Consider the following 19,444-nt stretch of genomic DNA (forward strand, 5'->3'; position numbering starts at 1 on the left):
ATGTATATTTCAAAAAATACTATATCAATGCAACTTTTTCCATTCCGAGCAGACACAGATTGTATGACTGCATCATTTAATCATTTATCATTTTGCACATACCCGTGTTTAAAATGTCTCTTTCACTCTGTGCATGGTGCTGCACAGATTTGCTGCAAGTTGATTATTTTTAGATCAGTGATTCTGCGTGGCTTCCTTGTTTCAAATTTGAACTTGCCGTGACCGCAGCGCTTATAAATGAGGGGATCTGGAACGCGCCCTTTATTATACCAATTCAAACATCCGGGCACTTAATCTATTCAAGGCTGATAGAAGATGGCTTCGACAGTCAGAATTACGTCAACTGCAAATACACTAAATTCTATAGAAAATCAAACCAGCGACGAGGATGGCCAGAATTTATGGTGAATATTGGTCCTGAACTATACAATAATATGGCTTAAGAAAGACCTGGCTCGCCTGTCAGAGCCACTTTGAATGGTTTTAGGGTTTGAAAAATCTGGTTCTAGGGAGTAGCGCATCTGAATGGCAGAGATACGGGTGCTTGGTATTTGTCTGATGTCATTGTCTCTCTTGCAGGTCCTCTATTTTGAGTGAGGTATCGACGCGTTCACGGTCAAAATTGCCGTCTGGGAAAAATGTTCTTATTATGGGTAAGCCTATTTTTAATTTTCTGTTAGCATTGTGTAATATTGGCACGGGATGGACCACCGGCTCCCTCCGCTACTCCAGAGTGTGCAGGATGCTAGACAAGGAGTGCCTCTCACCACGCGTTCTGTATTCCATTACAATGACAATAACAGCCAGTATTGGACCATTGTTGCGAGGTTTGAGAACCAATTGGTTATTAACCGAATTATGGCAGGCGATTGTTGAATGCATGTATAGAAATGTATGTATATGTATATGTAGCACGGCCTATAATTGTCCAACAAAATATGGACTGTTTCATAGACGACTGAAAATGGCCATTTCTGCAGGTCAAATCTGATCTGATCCGATCACATTGAAAGAGTGATTATATTCAACACCTGCTAGTTTAATCTGTAAAATAAATCCCATAACAAGCAAATGAGATTACATATATTTCTTATCTGGTCGACTAGTGGTATACAGTGCCTTCAGAAAGTATTCACACCCCTTGACTTTTTCCACATTTTGTTATTACAGCCTTTACACCAAGTTTTGGTGTAAAAATGTGCATAATAAGTTGCATGGAGTCACTCTGTGTGCAAAGTGTTTAACATGATTTTGGAATCTCTGTAACCCACACCTACAATTATCCCTCAGTCGAGCAGTGAATTTCAAACACAGATTCAAACACAAAGGCCATGGAGGTTTTTCAATTCCGAAAGCAGACATTGAATATCCCCTTGAAACATGAAGTTATTCATTTCTGGATGATGTATCAATACAGCCAGTCACTACAAAGATACAGGCGTCCTTCCTAACTCAGAGATGGTCAATTCGGTTCTTTTTACTGACTCAGATCTTTGACTCGTTCAGTCAAAAGAATGAATCTTTTGACTCATTTTGTTCATTTGAGTCAGTAAGAGCCAATGTATGCTTTATCCAAAATATGGTCGGAGGCGCCCAATGGATGGTGTGACTCATACGGAAATTCCGGAGGCACSCAGAGGCCAAATTGAGCTCCGTACCACATCGCCGTGCTCTGCTCAAATTTTGTAATTATGTGGATGGCTCCGCATTTACGTGATTGGTAGGTGAGGGCGATAAGTCCTGTGTATACACAAACTCACATCCTTAACAACAGCTCTACGACAAACGATGAACTGAAGACTGTCGTTCACAGTAGGGGGCTTATTAGAGCTGTCATTTGTGACTGAGACTTGTAAATGTGTGCTTTTAAACAATGGCCATTTTGTTAATTGCTAGGCATACAAATTACATTATTTCTTGATACATTTGAAACGAGGTCCATCTAGCTGTGGCTGCTACCAGACTAGATTGTGAACGACTCTTGGCGGAATGCATTGCTTGACTGCCGTGAGAGTTCAGTTGTTCACGAACTGCAGCCGACCAAACGATTCGTTTTCAAGTTCGAGTTTGCTGAGCAGAGGCTGTGTATGGTTTGGTTCTACTAAGCTGTGTACATATTAACATTAAATCAATTAAATGCAGTCATTCTTGCACCATACAACCAATTATCAGTTCTAGACATGTCTGTCTTTATGCTCATGATTTATTTTCCTGTGCAAATATGACAGACAGTTGGGTGTCGGGGGCAGGTCTCTGGAGCTGCTGAGCCGGAGGAGCGTGTATGAAAGGCACTGCTTGGTCATTCCGACGTCTGCATTGGCCTTGCAGCATTTATGGTGACACGGCCTCTGCAGAAGTCAGGGCATTCATACTTCTTGAGCTTCGCCGAGCAGCACAGAGCTGTTGTCAAGGAAGTTGTCAAGGAAGTGAGTTTGTGTTTATACAGGACCTCCCACCCTCGCCTATCGTCAAACAATCATGTCAATGCGGAGCTACAYTTGAAGTGGGAAGTTTACGTGCACCTTAGCCAAAGACATTTAAACTCAGTTTTTTGCAATTCCTGACATTTTAATCCAAGTAAAAATTCCCTGTCTTAGGTCAGTTAGGTTCACCACTTTATTTTAAGAATGTGAAATGTCAGAATAATAGTAGAGAGAATGATTTTATTTCAGCTTTTATCACATTCCCAGTGGGTCAGAAGTTTACCTACTCAATTAGCTATTGGGTTTAGCATTGCCTTTTAAATTGTTTAACTTGAGTCAAATGTTTCGGGTGCCTTCCACAAGCTTCCACAATAAGTTGGGTGAATTTTAGCCCATTCCTCCTGAAGAGAGCTGGTGTAACTGAGTCAGGTTTGTAGGCCTCCTTGCTCGCACACGCTTTTTCAGTTCTGCCCACAGATTTTCTATGGGATTGAGGTCAGGGCTTTGTGATGGCCACTCCAATACCTTGACTTTGTTTGTCCTTAAGCCAATTTGCCACAACTTTGGAAGTGTGCTTGGGGTCATTGTCCATTTGGAAGCCCCATTTGCGACCAAGCTTTAACTTCGTGACTGATGTCTTAATGTTGCTTCAATATATCCAACTAATTTTCCCTCCTCATGATGTCATCTATTTGGTGAAGTGCACCTGTCCCTTGTGCAGCAAAGCACCCCCACAACTGATGCTGCCACCCCTGTGCTTCATGGTTGGGATGGTGTTCTTTGGCTTGCAAGCATCCCCCTTTTTCCTCCAAACATAACGATGGTCATTATGGCCAAACAGTTCTATTTTTCTTTCATCAGACCAGAGGACATTTCTCCAAAGAGTACAATCTTTGTCCCCATGTGCAGTTGCAAACCGTCGTCTGGCTTTTTTCTGGCGGTTTTGGAGCAGTGGCTTCTTCCTTGCTGAGTGGCCTTTCAGGTTATCTCAATATAGGACTCGTTTTACTGTGGATATAGATACTTTTGTACCTGTTTTCTCCAGCATCTTCACAAGGTCCTTTGCTGTTGTTCTGGGATTGATTTGCACTTTTCGCACCAAAGTACATTCATCTCTAGGAGACAGAACGCGTCTCCTTCCTGAGCGGTATGGCGGCTGCGTGGTTCCATGGTGTTTATACTTGCATACTATTGTTTGTACAGATGAACGTGGTACCTTCAGGCATTTGAAAATATCTCCAAGGATGAACCACACTTGTGAGGTCTACATTTTTTTTCTGGGTCTTGGTGATTTCTTTTGATTTTCCCATGATGTCAAGCAAAGAGGCATGGGTTTGAAGGTAGGCCTTGAAATACTTCCACAGGTACACCTCCAATTTACTCAAATGATGTCAATTAGCCTATCAGAAGCTTCTAAAGCCATGACATAATTTTTGGGAATTTTCCAAGCTGTTTAAAGGCCAAGTCGACTTAGTGTATGTAAACTTCTGACCCACTGGAATTGTGATACAGTGAAAAAATCTGTCTGTAAACAATTGTTGGAAAAATTTGGGAGGCGCACAGCGATGCGGTATGGAGCTCAATTTGGTCTCTGCGTACCTTCGGAGGGTCCGCAATTGCGTCAACCCATCATACGGCTTCTCCAACCACATTTCTGTCAAGCATGAATTGGCTCTTAATCCTGCGGTAGGACTGACTAATTGCGGCCAGCACTAGAGGTCAAACGAACAACTAGGAGCCAATTTATGCCTTTTTAAATGAACGAGTCACTCAGAAAACAAATCATGACTCTCGAGTCAGTAAAAATAGTTTTTCAAAAAGAACAAATTGTTTGCAAACTGCAATCATTAGATGGAAACCTGTCAGATTTCACCATGAGGCCAATGTTGACTTTAAAACAGTTACAGAGTTTAATGGCATCAACAATCAACACCATTGAAGTTACTCCATAATATTAACCTAATTGACAGAGTGAAAAAAGGGAGCCTGTACAGAATAACAATATTCAAAACATGCATTCTGTTTGCAATAATGCATTGTTTGGGGCAAATCCAACACAACACTGAGTCCCGCTCTTCATATCTTCAAGCATAGCGGTGGCTGCATCATGTTATGGGTATGCTTGTCATTGGCAAGGACTAGGGAGTTTTCTTTATGATAAAGATAAATGTAATAGAGCTAAGCAGTGGCAAAATCCTGGAGGAAAACCTGGTTCAGTCTGCTTTCCAGCAGACACTGGGAGATGGTCACCTTTAGGCAGGACATAACCTAAAACACAAGGCCAAATATACACTGGAGTTGCTTACCAAGATGACATTGAATGTTCCTGAGTGGCCTAGTTAAAGTTTTCACCTAAAAAATCTATGGCAAGACTTGAAAATGTCTGTCTAGCAATGATCAACAATCAACTTGACAGAACTTGAAGAACTTAAAAAATAGTTATGTGCAAATGTTGTGCATCCAGGTGTGAATAATTCTTAAGCTGAAATCGCTCACTGCTGTAATCACTGCAAAGGTGATTCTAACATGTATTCAACCCCCTGAGTCAATACATCTAATCAAGAGTTTCATTTATTAACATATATTTTATTGACAAATGTTAGAATTTTTCTTCCACTTTGACATTACAGAATATTTTGTGTAGATCGTTTACATTTTTTTTTTAAAAATACATCCATTTTAATCCCACTTTGTACACAACAAAATAAGGTGAAGGGGTGTGAATATTTTCTGAGGTATTGTATCTGCCCTGCATATAGGCCTAACTGATTTTGTGAGCTATAGCTGCATTGATGCAAAATCATATACTTTTATAGGCCTAGAGCACTGTGCCTAGAGCACTGGCCACAGCAGGCAACTGACCTAAAGGCCTCAATGTTAGCCTACAGTAGGCAACTGACCTAAAGGCCTCATGTAGCCTACAGTAGGCAACTGACCTAAAGGCCTCATGTAGCCTACAGTAGGCTATAACGGATTTGAATGGTTTTGCTTAGCATGCAGTTTACCTGCACGTATGTGTTTCATGTATGCTACAGGTGAGACGGGGGCAGGGAAGACCACTCTCATAGCCAAACTGCAGGGAGTTGAAGAATACATGAAAGGCAGAGGACTGGAGTACCTGTACTTTAACGTTCACGATGATGACATCGACGGTAAGTGTGTCTTTTGGACATAATGAGAAAACAAAGGTGATCAAGTTTGATGATTTGTTTGAGTTCATAATATAGCTTGGGTGTCAGTGTAATGATGGGTCAGTAGCGATCAATAGGATAGCCTGGTACAATTTCTCCTTTTTGGTGTGATTTGACCCCAAACCGTGTGTGTCTGTGCAGATCATGCTATGTGTAACGCATGGATTCTGGACGGTGACCTGTACCACAAAGGCCTCCAGAAGTTTGCTGTGTGTGGGGAGAACATGGCCGACACTATGGCCCTGCTGGTAGTGGACATGTCCAGGCCGTGGACGGTGCTGGACTCTCTGCAGAAGTGGGCCAGTGTGCTACGAGAACACATCGACAAGCTCCGAGTCAACCCAGAGACACTGAGGGACATGGAACAGAGATGTACGTCTATGAATCTGCGAGAGAGACGTTCTTACTTTATAACATTAAAGACTGAAATAGCTACTTCAACAGTATTTCTTTAAAACTTTGATTAGCCTTGAGATGTAAACTATAAAGTTAATGGAGATGAATTGTTCTGAGTTTGAATTAAAAAGGTTAAAATAGCACTAAAACGGAATCTCTTCCACCCTCTCCCCTACCGCTAGTGGTCCGACAGTTCCAGGAGTACACAGAGCCAGCGGGCGACCACAGCGCCTCTCCCAAGAGGAGGAACCCCGTGGCTGGGGAGGCTGAGGAGGAGTGTGTGGTGCTTCCCTTGGGAGAGAACACACTCACACACAACCTGGGCGTGCCTGTTATGGTGGTGTGTACAAAGGTAAGGTGGTCAAACCTCTGGCATTAGGGAAAGAAATGAACTTGGCTTGTTAACTCAACTTATCAAAGGATACTTTCAGTGGCATTGGTATGGTTTCTTTATTCATACATGTGTATAAAGGACGGAAAATCTGTCATTTTGTTTTACACTATTTCTCATTTCCTCTGCTTTCAATTTCTTTTTCATTCTTGTCTTGTGTGGCTTACCCTCTCTCTCTCTCAGTATTCTCTTTCCCTCTCTTCACTTCCCTCCTTTGCAGTGTGACACATTTCTCAGTCTAGAGAAAGAGCATGACTACCGGGAAGAACACTTTGACTTCATCCAGTCTCACATTCGACACTTCTGCCTGCAGTGTATCCTTCTGCCTCACCGACTGCTTTCCTCACCTAACAGTTGCCATTCCTCTGGCCTTATTCTTTCAAACTAATGTATTTTCATATTTTCTTAATGTCCCAACGATGTGCAGGCACCAGTTTCAGGTTTTTCTTTCTTGTGTGAAGTGAGCATGGCTTTTCTTAGCTAGGTAGTAGAGGGGTCTTTAAGATATCGTTGGCCATTCTATCAATAATATTATCCTTGACAAGTGGTGGCCTCTCAGATGGCGCAGCGCTGCTATACACGTCAATGAAGGAAAACAAAAATCTAGACGTCTTGTATAAATACCTGGTCCATAGATTATACGGGTTTCCCTTTGACATGCTGGCCCAGGTGGTGGACAAAGACTCCCTATTCATGTACGTGTGCCTGTGTTCTCACTAATGAAACATTTAGACTTTTTCTCATGTGCTGTTGACAATGACATTAGTTATTTTTATATATATATATWTTTTTTAATGCTTTTGTGGTTCATTGTCTTCCAGCCCATCAGGATGGGATAATGAAAAAAAGGTTGCCATTTTATATGAAAACTTTCAGTCGTTGAAAAGGGAAGACAAGTTTGAGGAGGTTATCGTCCAGCCTCCTGTTAGAAAGGTAATATCACTCCCAGATCTTCTTATTTTTGGCACAGACATGAAGTATTAGAAATAAGTGTAATTTAACAGACCTTTTAACTGACCTACACTCTAGGGGTAGTATCTTGAAMTTGATTGAAATTGTCACTGAATCCAAAATCCTTAGCCCTGATCAGGGTCAGAGGTTACTACTGGCATGCAGGGTTGGTGCTGTGCCTGGGTGGACTGGGGGATTCTGGGTGTTTGCTCTCTCCAGTCCTCTCTGGACTTTAATGGGCCCCGGGATGAGTACCATAATCTCAAATAATATCAGATTACCAGGATGAGCCTGCCTGTACTCTGGTTTACAGTGCCAAAACCAGGCAAATATGTACTTAATCGGATGTACACTAAACTAACACATTAGGATGACTTGCATGTCATTTTGTGGAGAAAGGGTATATAGGTATGTGTTTGTTTATGATGAGTTTTTTTGTGCAGTTTGTACATGAAAAGGAACTAGGTGCGGAGGATGACCAAGTGTTTCTCCTAAAGCTTCAGGTAAGTGAGAATGTACAGTATATATTTGTACAGCTGGTATGACCCAAAACATTACTTTGATAATATTGCATAATGCTAATCTGACATCAGCTGTGATAACAGTTTATTTCTGCCAGTTGCCATATGAATTAGGTTAGTCGTATTAAGGTCTTCAGACTCTCTGGACTCTCACACTGACATGCTCTGTGTTGTCTATTAACAGACCCTGTTGTCTAAGCAGCCCCCAGCGGCAGCAGGCAGACCAGTGGTAAGTGTCTGGGGAAACATGCTACTGTAAAGGACCTAAAGAGTTCATGTAAATCTTCTGATATATGCAATTAATGATCCTCTACTCCTTCCTTTCCTGTCTCTTTCTCTCCCCTCCCTTCTCATCCTCTCTTCTCTCTACTGTTCCTGTATCATCCCTCCTTCATTCCTCCTCCTCATCTCAGGACACCACAAACAGAGCACCCACTGGCTCTCCTCGGGTGTCAAATCGCTCGGCAACAGCAAACGTGGCCAATGTGATGCCCATGCAAACAGGTACTGAGACCATTGATCCCCGATAACTCATTCTACTAAAATGACAAAGATTAGCTTTGGCACCAGTATTAAGTTTGCACCTACTGTGCATTAGGAAAGTATTCAGACCCTTGACTTTTTACACATTTTGTTACGTTGCAGCATAATTCTAAAATGGATTTTAATAAAAAAAAAAAAAAATCAAATCTAATTCATCTACACACAATACCCCATAATGACAAACAAAAACATGTTTGTAGAAGTTTTTGCCAACGTATATAAATAAAACGGAACTATCACATTTACATAAGTATTCAGACCCTTTACTCAGTACTTTGTTGAAGCACCTTTGGCAGTGATTACAGCCTCGAGTCTCCTTGGGTATGACACTACAATCTTGGCACACACCTCGTATTTTGCGGCGACTAGTTTCTCCCATTTTTCTCTGCAGATCCTCTCAAGTTCTGTCAGGTGTGGATGGGGAGCGTTGCTGCACGGTTATTTTTAGGTATCTTCAGAGATGTTCGATAGGGTTCATGTCCGGGCTCTGGCTGGGCTGCTCAAGGACATATAGGGTGTCCTTGAGTGGAACCAGGGACTTGTCCTAAAGCCACTCCTGCATTTGTCTTGGCTGTGTGCTTAGGGTTGTTGTCTTGTTGGAAGGTGAACCTTCGCCCCAGTCTGAGGTCCTGGGCACTCTGGAGCAGGTTTTCATCAAGGATTTCTCTGTACTTTGCTCCGTTCATCTTTCCCTCGATCCTGACTAGTCTCTCCGTCCCTGCTGCTGAAAAACAACCCCACAGCATGATTCTGTCACCACCATGCTTCACCGTAGGGATGGTACCAGGATTCCTCCAGAGGTGACGCTTGGCATTCAGGCCAAAGAATTCAATCTTAGTTTCATCAGACCAGAGAATCTTGTTCCTCATGGTCTGAGAGTCCTTTAGGTGCCTTTGGCAAACTCCAAGCGGGCTGTCATGTGCCTTTTACTGAGGAGTGGCTTCCGTCTGGCCACTCTACCATAAAGGCCTGATTGGTGGAGTGCTGCAGAGATGGTTCTTCTTCTGGAAGGTTCTCCCATCTCCACAGAGGAACTCTGGAGCTCTGTCAGTCACCATCGGGTTCTTGGTCACCTCCCTGAACAAGGCCCTTCTCCCGCGATTGGTCAGTTTGGTCTGGCGGCCAGCTCTAGGAAGAGTCTTGGTGGTTCCAAACTTATTCCATTTAATAATGATAGATGTCACTGTGTTCTTGGGGACCTTCAATGCTGCAGAAATGTTTTGGTACCCTTCCCCAGATCTGTGCCTCAACACAATCCTGTCTCATGAGCTCTACGGACAATTCTTCGACCTCATGGCTTGGTTTTTTTCTCTGACATACACTGTCAACTGTGGGACCTTTATATAGACGGGTGTCTGCCTTTCCAAATCATGTCCAATCATCAATTAAATTTACCACAATGTGGACTCCAAGTTGTAGAAACATCTCAAGGATGATCAATGAAAACAAGATGCACCTGGCTCAATTTCGAGTCTCATAGCAAAGGGTCTGAATACCTATGTAAATAAGGTATTTCTGTTTTTTATGTTGATTACATTTGCAAAAATTTGGGGTGTTGTGTGTAGATTGAGGATTTTCTTTTTATTCAAGCCTATTTAGAATAAGGCTGTAATGTAACAAAATGTGGAAAAAGGGGTCTGAATACTTTCTGAATGCACTGTATATTTTATACATAGGGAATAATACCGTTAGCCATACTGTTCTGTTTTTAAACAATACCTGGCAACCTTGTCTGTGCAAGTTCGCTGAGTAACTGTGATGTTTTGTCTGTCTGTTTGCTGTGCCATTAGGCGGGCAGACCAGTGAGGGCGTGCTGGCTAACTTCTTCAACAGTCTGTTGAGCAAGAAGACCGGGGAAGGGGCGGGGCCAACAACACGCCCAGAACAGTCCGGAAATCAGGTACTGCTCCACACATGGAAGATCTGTTACTCTTTTGTCATACACCTTCTAGTAAAGTTGTAGGGAGCACAGTGACAGGTATTCTTCCCCAAATGTCCACAGAAAGACTAGAAATAGAAAGCATCCATTCTGTCATCTCTGTAAGTCCGTCACTGTGTGCTTGTTTAGGTGCACTGTGCACGTGTGTCCCCCAGATCTCTCCTTTATTAGACTGGCTCGCACTCCTTCCATTGTCTTTACCAGCGGTTCCAAACCTCAGTAACTAAGCTCATAAGCATTTACAAGTTATATTCTTTAAGAGTTGTTGGTGTAGTAGAGAATTTCCATGGAACCAGCAGGTGAGCAGTCATTGATCAAATCAATCAGAAATCAATCCGGTTTAATACAAGTTGCAACAGGGAGACAATCTCCAGCATGGAACATTTCCATCTGGCCTTCTCTAAGCAGGGCCTATGTTCTAATCTCACAACACCAGTGTTCTGTGAACACCCCCGAGAGGCTTGTAGGAAGTCACCGCATCATCTGCTAGTGCTACAGAATACAATAACAATCAGTGCCTCGTACCTCCAGTCTGGCATCAATCACTATCAACAGATATGAGCACAATCCATAACATTCAGTATCAAGTCTAGTGACCAGCAACCCATAAACAATGAGTGTCCTAAATAAAACACTCTAAATCATGTGTATTACATAAAGGGAGAACATAATAATAAGTATTGTGGTAATATGAACTTTATTCATCTGAAATATTCCCATTACAAATGGCTACATATCAACACAAGTTCAGAGATGGATGGATGTACTAATCTTACACGGAACAAAAATATATAAATACAACATGCAACAATTGAAAAGATTTTACAAGGTACAGTTCACAAAAGGAAATCAGTCAATTGAAATAAATAAATTAGGCCCTAATCTATGGATTTCACATAACTGGAACACAGATACAGTGGGGCAAAAAGTATTTAGTCAGCCACCAATTGTGCAAGATCCCCACTTAAAAAGATGAGAGAGGCCTGTCATTTTCATCATAGGTACACTTCAACTATGACAGACAAAATGAGAAAAAAAATCCAGAAAATCACATTGTAGGATTTTTAATGAATTATTTGCAAATTATGGTGGAAAATAAGTATTTGGTCAATAACAAAAGTTTATCTCAATACTTTGTTATATACCCTTTGTTGGCAATGACAGAGGTCAAACGTTTTCTGTAAGTCTTCACAAGGTTTCACACACTGTTGCTGGTGTATTTTGGCCCATCCTCCATGCAGATCTCCTCTAGAGCAGTGATGTTTTGGGGCTGTTGCTGGGCAACACGGACTTTCAACTCCCTCCAAAGATTTTCTATGGGGTTGAGATCTGGAGACTGGCTAGGCCACTCCAGGACCTTGAAATGCTTCTTACGAAGCCACTCCTTCGTTGCCCGGGCGGTGTGTTTGGATCATTGTCATGCTGAAAGACCCAGTCACGTTTCATCTTCAATGCCCTTGCTGATGGAAGGAGGTTTCACTCAAAATCTCACGATACATGGCCCCATTCATCCTTTCCTTTACACGATCAGTCGTCCTGGTCCCTTTGCAGAAAAACAGCCCCAAAGCATGATGTTTCCACCCCCATGCTTCACAGTAGGTATGGTGTTCCTTGGATGTAACTCAGCATTCTTTGTCCTCCAAACACGACGAGTTGAGTTTTTACCAAAAAGTTCTATTTTGGTTTCATCTGACCATATGACATTCTCACAATCTTCTTCTGGATCATTCAAATGCTCTCTAGCAAACTTCAGACGGGCCTGGACATGTACTGGCTTAAGCAGGGGGACACGTCTGGCACTGCAGGATTGTATGTCTTCCATTTCCTAATATTTGCTCCCACAATGATTTCTTCAAACCAAGCTGCTTACCTATTGCAGATTCAGTCTTCCAGCCTGGTGCAGGTCTACAATTTTGTTTCTGGTGTCCTTTGACAGCTCTTTGGTCTGGCCATAGTGGAGTTGGAGTGTGACTGTTTGAGGTTGTGGACAGGTGTCTTTTTACTGATAACAAGTTCAAACGGGTGCCATTAATACAGTTAACGAGTGGAGGACAGAAGAGCCTCTTAAAGAAGAAGTTACAAGAAGTTACAGCCAGAAATCTTGCTTGTTGTAGGTGACCAAATACTTATTTTCCACCATAATTTGCAAATTAATTAATAAAAAAATCCTACAATGTGATTTTCTGGATTTTTTTTTCTCATTTTGTCTGTCATAGTTGAAGTGTACCTATGATGAAAATTACAGGCCTCTCATCTTTTTAAGTGGAGAACTTGCACAATTGGTGGCTGACTAAATACTTTTTTGCCCCACTGTATACATCTGTTGGTCACAGATACCTTTTTTTAAAGTAGTTAATAGTTCTGTCCTAAATTACCCTTTTTTGTTTTTGCTGGTTTTCAACCTTCTTTTAATAATCATAACGTAATCTATAATTGTCTAATGATGTGGAGGGTAGAATCAATTGATCATAACTGACTTCTCAATACGGATTGTATTTTAGAGCCCCTTGCCTGTCCGCTGTGTGTGTTAGTTAGTGGATGCTGGCCCCGCTAAGGTCGGTGTATTATGTAACTCTCCTGCATGCGTTCATATTCACGGAGCATGCTCACTCTGTTGCCATATTACCATTGAACAAACCCTTATTTTATGTTGTACTTGGTCAATTAGACCGAACGACCTGTTTCCCTGCCCTTGTGTTGCCTTATTTGAATGCCTGCACACACAGCGCCTGCCTGGCCCAAATGATTGGCTGGGTGCTCCATCGGCTCCCAGACGTCAGACAGGTCTGCCACTAACAGACAGCACAGAGCTCATGTCCTCCATCTCCTCTCTGGCTGTGGACATGTATCTGGGTCTTCAAGGCCTTAGTAGTTGGTTACAACTAATTTCCTTGTTTTCAGAATTTGATGTATCAGTTTGTTCAAATGTGAGTTTTATTTGTCGTTTTCAAATGCTGCCACAAAGAGAGTACAACTGCAGACTGATCTTTGTCCCAATACTAGTAATTGGTTGAAAGTGCATTTTTAACACCTACACCTATTTTGTAAACTCTTCCAGCGTCAAAGGTGGACTAGAGGTGAGCCAGAGGCGTCCTCCCCGACCTCATCCTCACCCCCAGCGATATGGAGGAGTCCTGAACCCCCAAACCCTAACCCTCCCTGCCACCACACACTCACACGCACACACACTCGCTGGGTCCTCTCCCTCTTTAGACCCTCGACTGTCAGATGGATCAGAAGCTGGACTGGAAACAGAAACAGAGCGCTCTTGGAGCGGTTGCCGTGAGACCGAGCCTTGCATGCCAATCCGTTGAAACACCACCAAAGCAAAACAACATGGACTTACTGAAAACCATCAATGTATTATATAGAAGATAAGCTCACAGGATATTGGAGGGAAATGGAGTAAGTCTGACTCGATGTTGCTTTATTTTCGAGCAACATTAAAATGAGAGGAACTGGATATCTTGCGGGTGGTCTTGAAGCCACTGTGACAAGTGCACATCKTTGATGTCACTCTGAGCACTGTGGCTGTCTGCGAGGATGTTTTCAAAGTGGAGGAGATTGATGTTTGCCATTTGTGAAGATGGGTCTTTGGTAGACACCAGTTCCATTGTTATGATGTCATAATGCACTGGAACGCTGATGGATGAAGACTGCTGTACAATCAGGCAGAATGATTGAAATAGTGTTTTAGTGCTTATAATGGTCATAATCAAGGGTTCTGTTAGAACTCAAGAATCCAGAGTCAAGGATGATGCTCTAAAACCAGGGAAATTAATTTTATTTTTTACTTGTGTGTTCATTTGTTTGGATTAGGGAATAGGCAGACCACTGGAGTGTTTTAGTGGCATAGGGGAATCATCTATCACAATCTTAAAAGTAGTCAAGTTCTCATGAACTATTCAACTGTTAAATCTGCCATTATTCAATAAAGCTGTATTACTAATCAGGACTCTGCTTTTGTCTCTGTCATGTTTCTTTAGGCCTACGGTACCTCTTGCATGGTGCAATAGCCAATGGTATTGTATAACTTGCACCACTATTATTGAGTTGTATCCTCTCAGGTTGTGTCTGCTAAAGTTCTTTGATGGAAGTTTGGTGTGTTTCAGTGTTAAACAGTATGAGAAGGTGCTCAAACTCAAGCAGGTATGTAAACGTGTGGTTGATAGTAGCCTGCTGGATCAAACTGGYCGGCAGTGGGTGAAGAGGTATTACAGGAGTTCCAGAAAGTGTTAACATGCAAGAAATAAAGGACCACTTGAAGGGAGGCTCTCTTATTGAGGCAAAGCACCTCCAGATGACATGAGATGGAACAAGGTGGATAGCTTGTCAGTGCTACTATTGGTATTGCCAGGAACAGCTAGGATTGGGTATATGAGTTATTATGTGTGAACGTATGTTCCGACACCATTGCGTTGCTGGAACTGTCAAAGGTTTGGGCATGTGGCTATGGTGTGTAAAGGCAAAAGGAGATGTGCAAGGTGTGGGGTAGAACATACATACGTGGAGACGGGGTCCAGTTAAAGTGCTGTAACTGTGGGGGGCGCCCATAGTGTGGCGWATGGGGGTTGTTCAGTGGTGTAAAGACAGGTGCAAGTGCAGCAGGTGAGGAGTGAGCGTAACATCTCGTATGCAGAAGCAGTGAAGGTAGTTCACGCAGAAACAATCGAGGCACTGAGGAGAACAGGTATTCCAGGGCAGATTGGGATGCAGGTTGGGCCAGATGTAAAGAGCAGAATGGGGGAGAACACAAGACTGGTAGTAGACATGAGGAAGGCTGTTACATTTGTGACAGCTGCAATCAATTGCACAGAAAAGTTACAATCAAAGACTATGCAGATACAGATCATAGAGGAGCAGGCAGTGAGGTATCTTGGGATCACAGGACTTACAGGGGGAAATGTACAGGATGACCTCAATAAGATTGAGAATCAGTCCAGCCAGGAATCATGTATTGGTTAATTTTCATTATGGTGTTAGTCCTTCAATGGAATGCCAGAAGTTTGATGGTGACTGGGCAAGAGTTCAAACAGTTTCTTGAGGAGTTACCAGCCAACCTGATGTGATAGGTCTCCAGGAGACATGGCTAAAACCTCATCTAGATGTTGTATTACAATGTTGCAGTCTGTAGGCAGGGGGAGGAGGGGGTTGTGATACCTTTTACAATGCGGGGGATCCCATATAGGTGTGTGGGAGAGGGGAGTGGAACAGGAGTATGTTGTGGTTGGGAGGGAGGGGGGAATATGGTAATAGTGAACTTTTACAAGACGTGTAAGAGAGTTGCTGGCCCTTGGAAATGTAGAGAGACGGGTAATGTGTGGGGGGATTTTAATGCTCATAGTACGCTCTGGGGAGGGTTACAGACTGATAGGAGACGGGTAATGTGGTGGGGGGATTTTAATGCTCATAGTACGCTCTGGGGAGGGTTACAGACTGATAGGAGACGGGTAATGTGGTGGGGGGATTTTAATGCTCATAGTACGCTCTGGGGAGGGTTACAGACTGATAGGAGACGGGTAATGTGGTGGGGGGATTTTAATGCTCATAGTACGCTCTGGGGAGGTTACAGACTGATAGGAGACGGGTAATGTGGTGGGGGGATTTTAATGCTCATAGTACGCTTGGGAGGGTTACAGACTGATAGGAGACGGTTAATGTGGTGGGGGATTTTAATGTTCATAGTCGCTTGGGGAGGGTTACAGACTGAATGGAGACAGGTAATGTGGTGGGGGGATTTTAATGCTCATAGTACGCTCTGGGGAGGGTTACAGACTGATAGGAGACATACAAGTGTTGGAGGGACTACTGGATGAGAAAGGCTTGTGAGTTTTAATGACGGCCGGGAACCAGGATTGACCAGTAACTGGAATTGAATCTGCTCTGGATCTTACTTTATTCTCAAGTTGATGGCAGGCAGTGTAGTTGGGAGGTTTTGGAGGAATTTACAGGGGGTAGTGATCACTATCCTGTCCTGTTGCTGTAGGATTGAGGGAGGAAGAATCAGTAGGAATGGATTGAGGAGATGGATATTTGGGGAAGCGGAGTGGGATCAGTTGCAGGATTTGAGTGAACAGGGCTGTCTCAGGTTGATCTCAGTCCAGATATAGAAACAGTCAATGATGGAGTAAGAGGTGCAATACTAGGAGTCGCAAGGCAAGGTGATTCCTATGGGTACAGGGGGGAGAAAGAGTAACGCAGGTGATTCCTATGGGTACAGGGGGGAGAAAGAGTAACGCAGGTGATTCCTATGGGTACAGTGGGGAGAAGGAGTAAAGCAGGTGATTCCTATGGGTCAGGGGGAGAAGGAGTAACGCAGGTTTTCTATGGTACAGGGGGGAGAAAGAGTAACGCAGGTGATTCTATGGGTACAGGGGGGAGAAGGAGTAACGCAGGTGATTCCTATGGGTACAGGGGAGAAGGAGTAAGCAGGTGATTTATGGGTACAGGGGGAGAAGGGTAACGCAGGTGATTCCTATGGGTACAGGGGGGAGAAGGAGTTAACGCAGGTGATTCCTATGGGTACAGGGGGGAGAAGGAGTAACGCAGGTGATTCCTATGGGTACAGGGGGGAGAAGGAGTAACGCAGGTGATTCCTATGGGTACAAGGGGGAGAAGAGTAACGCAGGTGATTCCTATGGGTACAGTGGGGAGAAGGAGTAAAGCAGGTGATTCCTATGGGTACAGGGGGGAGAGAGTACGCAGGTGATTCCTATGGGTACGTGGGGAGAAGGAGTAAAGCAGGTGATTTCCTATGGTACAAGGGGGAGAAGGAGTAACGGAGGTGTAATTCTATGTGGTGATTCCTATGGGTACAGGGGGGAGAAGGAGTAATGCAGTCCCCTGGTGGAGTGTAGAGCAGCAATGAAGAGTAGGAACAGGACTTTCAGAATGTTGAAAAGGACCCATAATTACCAGCACCTAATACAGTATAAACYAGCACAAGCAGTAGTAAGGAGGATCATTAGGACAGCTAAGAGGGAGTGTTGGCACCAGTTCTGTGGAAACAAAGGCAGGACCACTCCTGTGTGAGAGGTATGGGGGATGATTAAGAGGATGAGTGGGGTCAGAAGAGATTGGGATCTCCCTGTGCTGAAAAGGGGGAGATGCTAGCCCAGGCATTTGTGAAGGTGCACAGCTCAAATCATCTGACAGAAGAGGAGCAGGGTGGGAGAGAGAGGGTCAGAGGAGAACATCCGGGGGTCCTGGATCAGAGAGGGATGGTGGGGGATACATTGAATGGCCCTTTTACGTTGGCTGAGATGAAGAGCTAAAGCTGGGGTAACATCTCCTGGGAAGGATGAGATGTGTTACATCATGATGGCTCATCTCAGTGACACTGCAATGGGGAAAGTATTGGGCCTTTACGATAAGGTGGGGCAGGAAGGGAAACTGCCTGGAAGTTGGAAGCAGGCGGTAGTGGTGTCAATACAGAAACCAGGGAAAGACCCTACTAGTCCTTCAAGCTATAGGCCGATAGCGTTGACATCTCACGTATGTAAACTATAGAAAAGCTGACGTACTTTCTGTTGAGGACTGATGTCACCAAATCAAAGTGGGTTCAGGAAAGGCAGGGGAACGATGGATCCTGCACTGTGCCTAGAGTCAGTCATACGGAAGGCTCAGGGAAACAAGGAGGGGGTGGTAGTCGTTTTCTTTGATGTAGAGAAGGTTTATGATGTGGAAGGAAGGTCTACTTATCAACCTGGATAACACGGGGGTTGGAGGAAGGGTTTTTAACGGGATAAAGGATTTTCATTTTGGGGCGATAAATACAAGTGAAGGTGGGGAACTCTGTCAGAAAGCTATGAGTTAGATAATGGTTGTAAGTAAACATTTAAGAACACAATGCTATGCTTTCTTGAATATATTCACAGATGGATCAAAGGACCCTAAAACAGGAAGGACAGGAGCAGCTTTTAAGTGTTCCTGAGTTTAAGGTGGCAGTGACGAAAAGAGCCACGGATCATTTATCTGTTTATACAATGGAGTTGTTGGCCATACTATTGGCTGCAGAGTGAGTGGGTGAAGTGGGGCCAGACAGGGTAGTCATCTGGTCTGACTCCTGTGCAGCACGGGTGAGGGTGCAGCACAGTGCTTGTATAGGGCCCCGTGTGGCTCAGTTGGTAGAGCATGGCGCTTGCAACGCCAGGGTTGTGGGTTCGTTTCCCACGGGGGGCCAGTACAAAAAAAAAAAAAAGTATGAATGTATGTACTTGTAAGTCGCTCTGGATAAGAGCGTCTGCTAAATGACTTAAATGTAAATGTAAATGTATAGGGTGAAACAGATGGCGTATTTGTGATCTTCCTCTGGGTACCAGCTCACTTGAGATAGAGGGGAATGAGGTGGTGGATGTTATAAACAAGCAGGCTCTTAAACATCCTAATGTTGAGATAAAATTGTCAGTCGGTAAAGCCAAGGGTTAATCAATCAATAATGTATTTATAAAGCCCTTTTTTACATCAGCCGATGCCACAAAGTGCTTTACAGAAACCCAGCCTGAAACCCCAAACAGCAAGCAATGCTGATGTAGAAGCACAGTGGCTAGGAAAAACTCTGTAGAAATACCGGAACCTAGGAATAAACCTAGAGAGGAACCAGGCTATGAGGGGTGGCCAGTCCTCTTCTGGCTGTGCCGGGTGGAGATTATAACAGAACATGGCCAAGATGTTCAAACGTTCATAGAGGACCAGCAGGGTCAGATAATAATAATCACAGTGGTTGTAGAGGGTGCAACAGGTCAGCACCTCAGGAGTAAATGTCAGTTGGCTTTTCATAGCCGATCATTCAGAGTTAGAGACAGCAGGTGCAGTAGAGAGAGAGAGTCGAAAACAGCAGGTCCAGGACAAGGTAGCACATCCGGTGAACAGGCCATGGCTCCACAGCCGCAGGCAGAACAGCCGAAACCAGAGCAGCAGCATGACCAGGTGGACTGGGGACAGCAAGGAGTCATCGGGCCAGGTAGTCCTGAGGCATGGTCCTAGGGCTCAGGTCCTCCGAGAGAGAGAGAGAGAAGGAGATGATCATTGTCAGGAGGAGATGGAGACAGTGGAACATGTTCTATTTCAGTGCCAGAAATATGTGAGAG

The 19,444-nt window shown here is 43.7% G+C and overlaps 1 protein-coding gene across 1 annotated transcript; it reads left to right on the forward strand.

The window, feature by feature from the left end:
- The first annotated feature begins 167 nt into the window (after positions 1-167).
- LOC112076113 (cytoplasmic dynein 1 light intermediate chain 1) lies at positions 168-14,310 on the forward strand. The gene is made up of 13 exons (XM_024142997.2): positions 168-404; positions 580-653; positions 5,459-5,575; positions 5,756-5,986; positions 6,193-6,362; positions 6,622-6,715; positions 6,961-7,096; positions 7,223-7,334; positions 7,796-7,855; positions 8,058-8,102; positions 8,287-8,377; positions 10,207-10,316; positions 13,414-14,310. The coding sequence occupies exons 1-13, from the start codon at positions 316-318 to the stop codon at positions 13,639-13,641; spliced, it is 1,557 nt and encodes a 518-aa protein (XP_023998765.1). The 5' UTR covers positions 168-315; the 3' UTR covers positions 13,642-14,310.
- The last annotated feature ends 5,134 nt before the right edge of the window (positions 14,311-19,444 follow it).

This window comes from Salvelinus sp. IW2-2015, unplaced genomic scaffold, assembly GCF_002910315.2.
Source record: "Salvelinus sp. IW2-2015 unplaced genomic scaffold, ASM291031v2 Un_scaffold3585, whole genome shotgun sequence".
Lineage (NCBI taxonomy): Eukaryota > Metazoa > Chordata > Actinopteri > Salmoniformes > Salmonidae > Salvelinus > Salvelinus sp. IW2-2015.